Raw genomic sequence first — 2500 nt, 5'->3', positions numbered from 1 at the left:
ATATACTGTATCCATTACTAACACTGACAGTATCCATTAACATCAGCATACTTACACAGTGTGTTTCTCATGTCTTATGGTGTTAAATGGTCTAATCCCTTAGGTGCAGAGCAATTTCCTGTGTGTATGAAAGAATGCAGCCTTTAACCTTGTGCTTGGCCTTTGACCCTGACCTGTTTGACCTCCGCCTGTAGGTGGCGCAGCTGCAGGCACTGCTCCAGGCGCTTGTGTGTGTGTTCGGCACAAAGCTCCAGCTCGCGCTGCTTCTCGTGCAGAAACTCCAGCAGCTCCTGAACCTGAGTGGCCAGATCCACGTCCTTCTCTCCTGTTAGCTCCATACCTGGGGGCCATGCACACAAACACACACACACACACACACACACACACACACACACACACACACACACGCACACACACACACACACACACACAGTTGTAAACATACACATACACACACAGATGCAAAAATATAGACACACACATACACACACAGATGCAAACATACACATACACACGCACACACACACACACACACACACATGCAAATGTGTGATTACAAATGAGCTCTAATTTGCATTCATTGATTAGTCATGATGGACACAGGAGGTAGATTGCTAACAACCACTGGCTGCTGCTCTCAGTATGCAGCACTGCTAAAGGTGACAGAATGGCAGTTATTGCAAGCACTGCTCATTCTAGCCAGATCTTATGGCTTTAATAAAAAAGAAGATATTTCAGCCACTTGTCCATCAATACTGACATAACACTACCCATGATAATATCTCCACAGTAAGAGCAACATGGTACAAATCTCAAGGAGAGCCCATCCAGCCTTACTGCACATAATCACCCCATAACCTCAGAACACCGGAAGGTGGCAGGCTACAATAGAAACAAAGTGAAGGAAACAGACACAACACCAACTGTCCCTGAGGAACAGCTCTCAAATTTCCTCATTATAATCAAAGACAGTTTTTTCCTACAGGGGGCGCCCTTTTCCACATTATGACACGCTTTCTCATTGACTCAAAATACATAGCACACATTCACACACACACACATGCACACACACAAATACACACTCCTCGTCTTTATGCTGAGCATATCGACCTTGCTGTGTGTCTCCACAGGAGATGATTGATCCTTCTGTGGGATTATTATGGGATGGCCCTGTGCTGTGAGGTGAGGTCAGGAGGAGTGTTTGAAACGTTCAGCCGAGCGAGTGAGCAAGAGAGAGAGAGAGAGAGAGAGAGAGAGTCAGAGTAGGAAGAAGCGAGAGCAAGAAGGAGGGCCTGAAAGTAGAAGGATGAGAAAGAAAGGCAGAGGGACGGGGAGGAATATCACTGATGGAGGGAGTTGCAAAGAGAGAGACGGACAGAGAAGAGGAGAGGACAAAAATAGAGAAAGGAGGACAGAAAAAGAGGATGGATAAAACAGAGAGAGGAGAGGACAGACAGAGAGAGAAGACAGAGGGACACAGAAGAGGAGAGGAGAGACAGAGAGAGGAGACAGAGGGACAGAGAACAGGAGGGGACAGAAAGAGAGAAAGGAGGACAGAAAAAGAGAAATAGGAGGAGGCGCAGTTCTAAGAAAAGCTCTGGGCGTCTGGAAACCCGCGGTGTAACATGAGAGATGAAGCTAACGTGACAGAGCTAGCGCCAGGGTGATGAGGGTTCAGTCTACAAGACTTCATCTCATTCAGCATGAAGGCAGCCAGGACACAGGGCTCACTAAGGACCATTTCAGCCTCAAGGACACCATTTACACAGTCTCTGTTACGGTGCATGCCTGCCTGCTTATACCTGCTGGAGTCATCCAAGCTCATTTGTCTCCAAAATCAGGGAGTGGAAAGTCTTCTCAGAAGTGAGGCTGCATCCGTATGTGTGTGTGAGTGTGTGTGAGTCTGTCTACTCTCAGAGTCCTGTACATGTTCAAGCCTTGGCCCTGGCCTTTCCTCTTCCTCTCACCCCTGTATTTCCCCCATCTCAGGGGCACTAGGAGGCAGTCGCCATGGCAACCCACGGCAGGCAGTGTGAGGTGGTTCCCATGGGGACGGCCTGTGAATGACGATGGAGGGCCTGTCATGTTGCAGATGGGCAGCGACTGCACTGCCTCACCATCGCCCAGTGCTACCTGAACTGGGCAGCTCACGCCGCCATGGAAACCCCACTGTAACTCGCAGCCGGCCCATTGCTATGGCAACCATGGTATAGGCAATGTAAGGCTGTTTCCATGGTAACGGTACCCCTGCAATTTTTTTTTTGGGGAGGAGGGAGATATCAAAGCGCGTAAGGGAAGAAAATCACTCTCTCCTCTCATATCTATCATTCTCTGGTGCGCTTTCTCTCTCTCCCTCTCCCCCTCCCACTCCACCACCCCGGCTCTCTCAGAAAATTCTTCTCTTTCTCTGTGTCCTCAGAAAATCTCTCTCTGACAGTGTCTCTCTCATGCAGGAGAGATTTCGGCATGCAGTGCTTTCAGGGCAGTGGGAGGGCTGGGC

At 49.1% G+C, this 2500-nt stretch overlaps 1 protein-coding gene across 1 annotated transcript in view; it reads right to left on the bottom strand.

The window, feature by feature from the left end:
- Nucleotides 1-2500, bottom strand: part of kalrnb (kalirin RhoGEF kinase b) — a gene marked incomplete at its 5' end in the record, with an annotated part of 80190 nt that overhangs the window by 52714 nt on the left and 24976 nt on the right. Inside the window, one exon of the mRNA XM_080834118.1 lies at nt 174-340. Coding sequence (XP_080690244.1) covers nt 174-340 — 167 coding nt within the window. The remainder of the gene's footprint in view (nt 1-173; nt 341-2500) is intronic.

The sequence above is a fragment of the Sprattus sprattus genome (assembly GCF_963457725.1).
Source record: "Sprattus sprattus genome assembly, chromosome: 3".
Lineage (NCBI taxonomy): Eukaryota > Metazoa > Chordata > Actinopteri > Clupeiformes > Clupeidae > Sprattus > Sprattus sprattus.
Note: the sequence above shows the minus strand (reverse complement) of the source record. Positions and strands in the feature narration are given on the sequence as shown.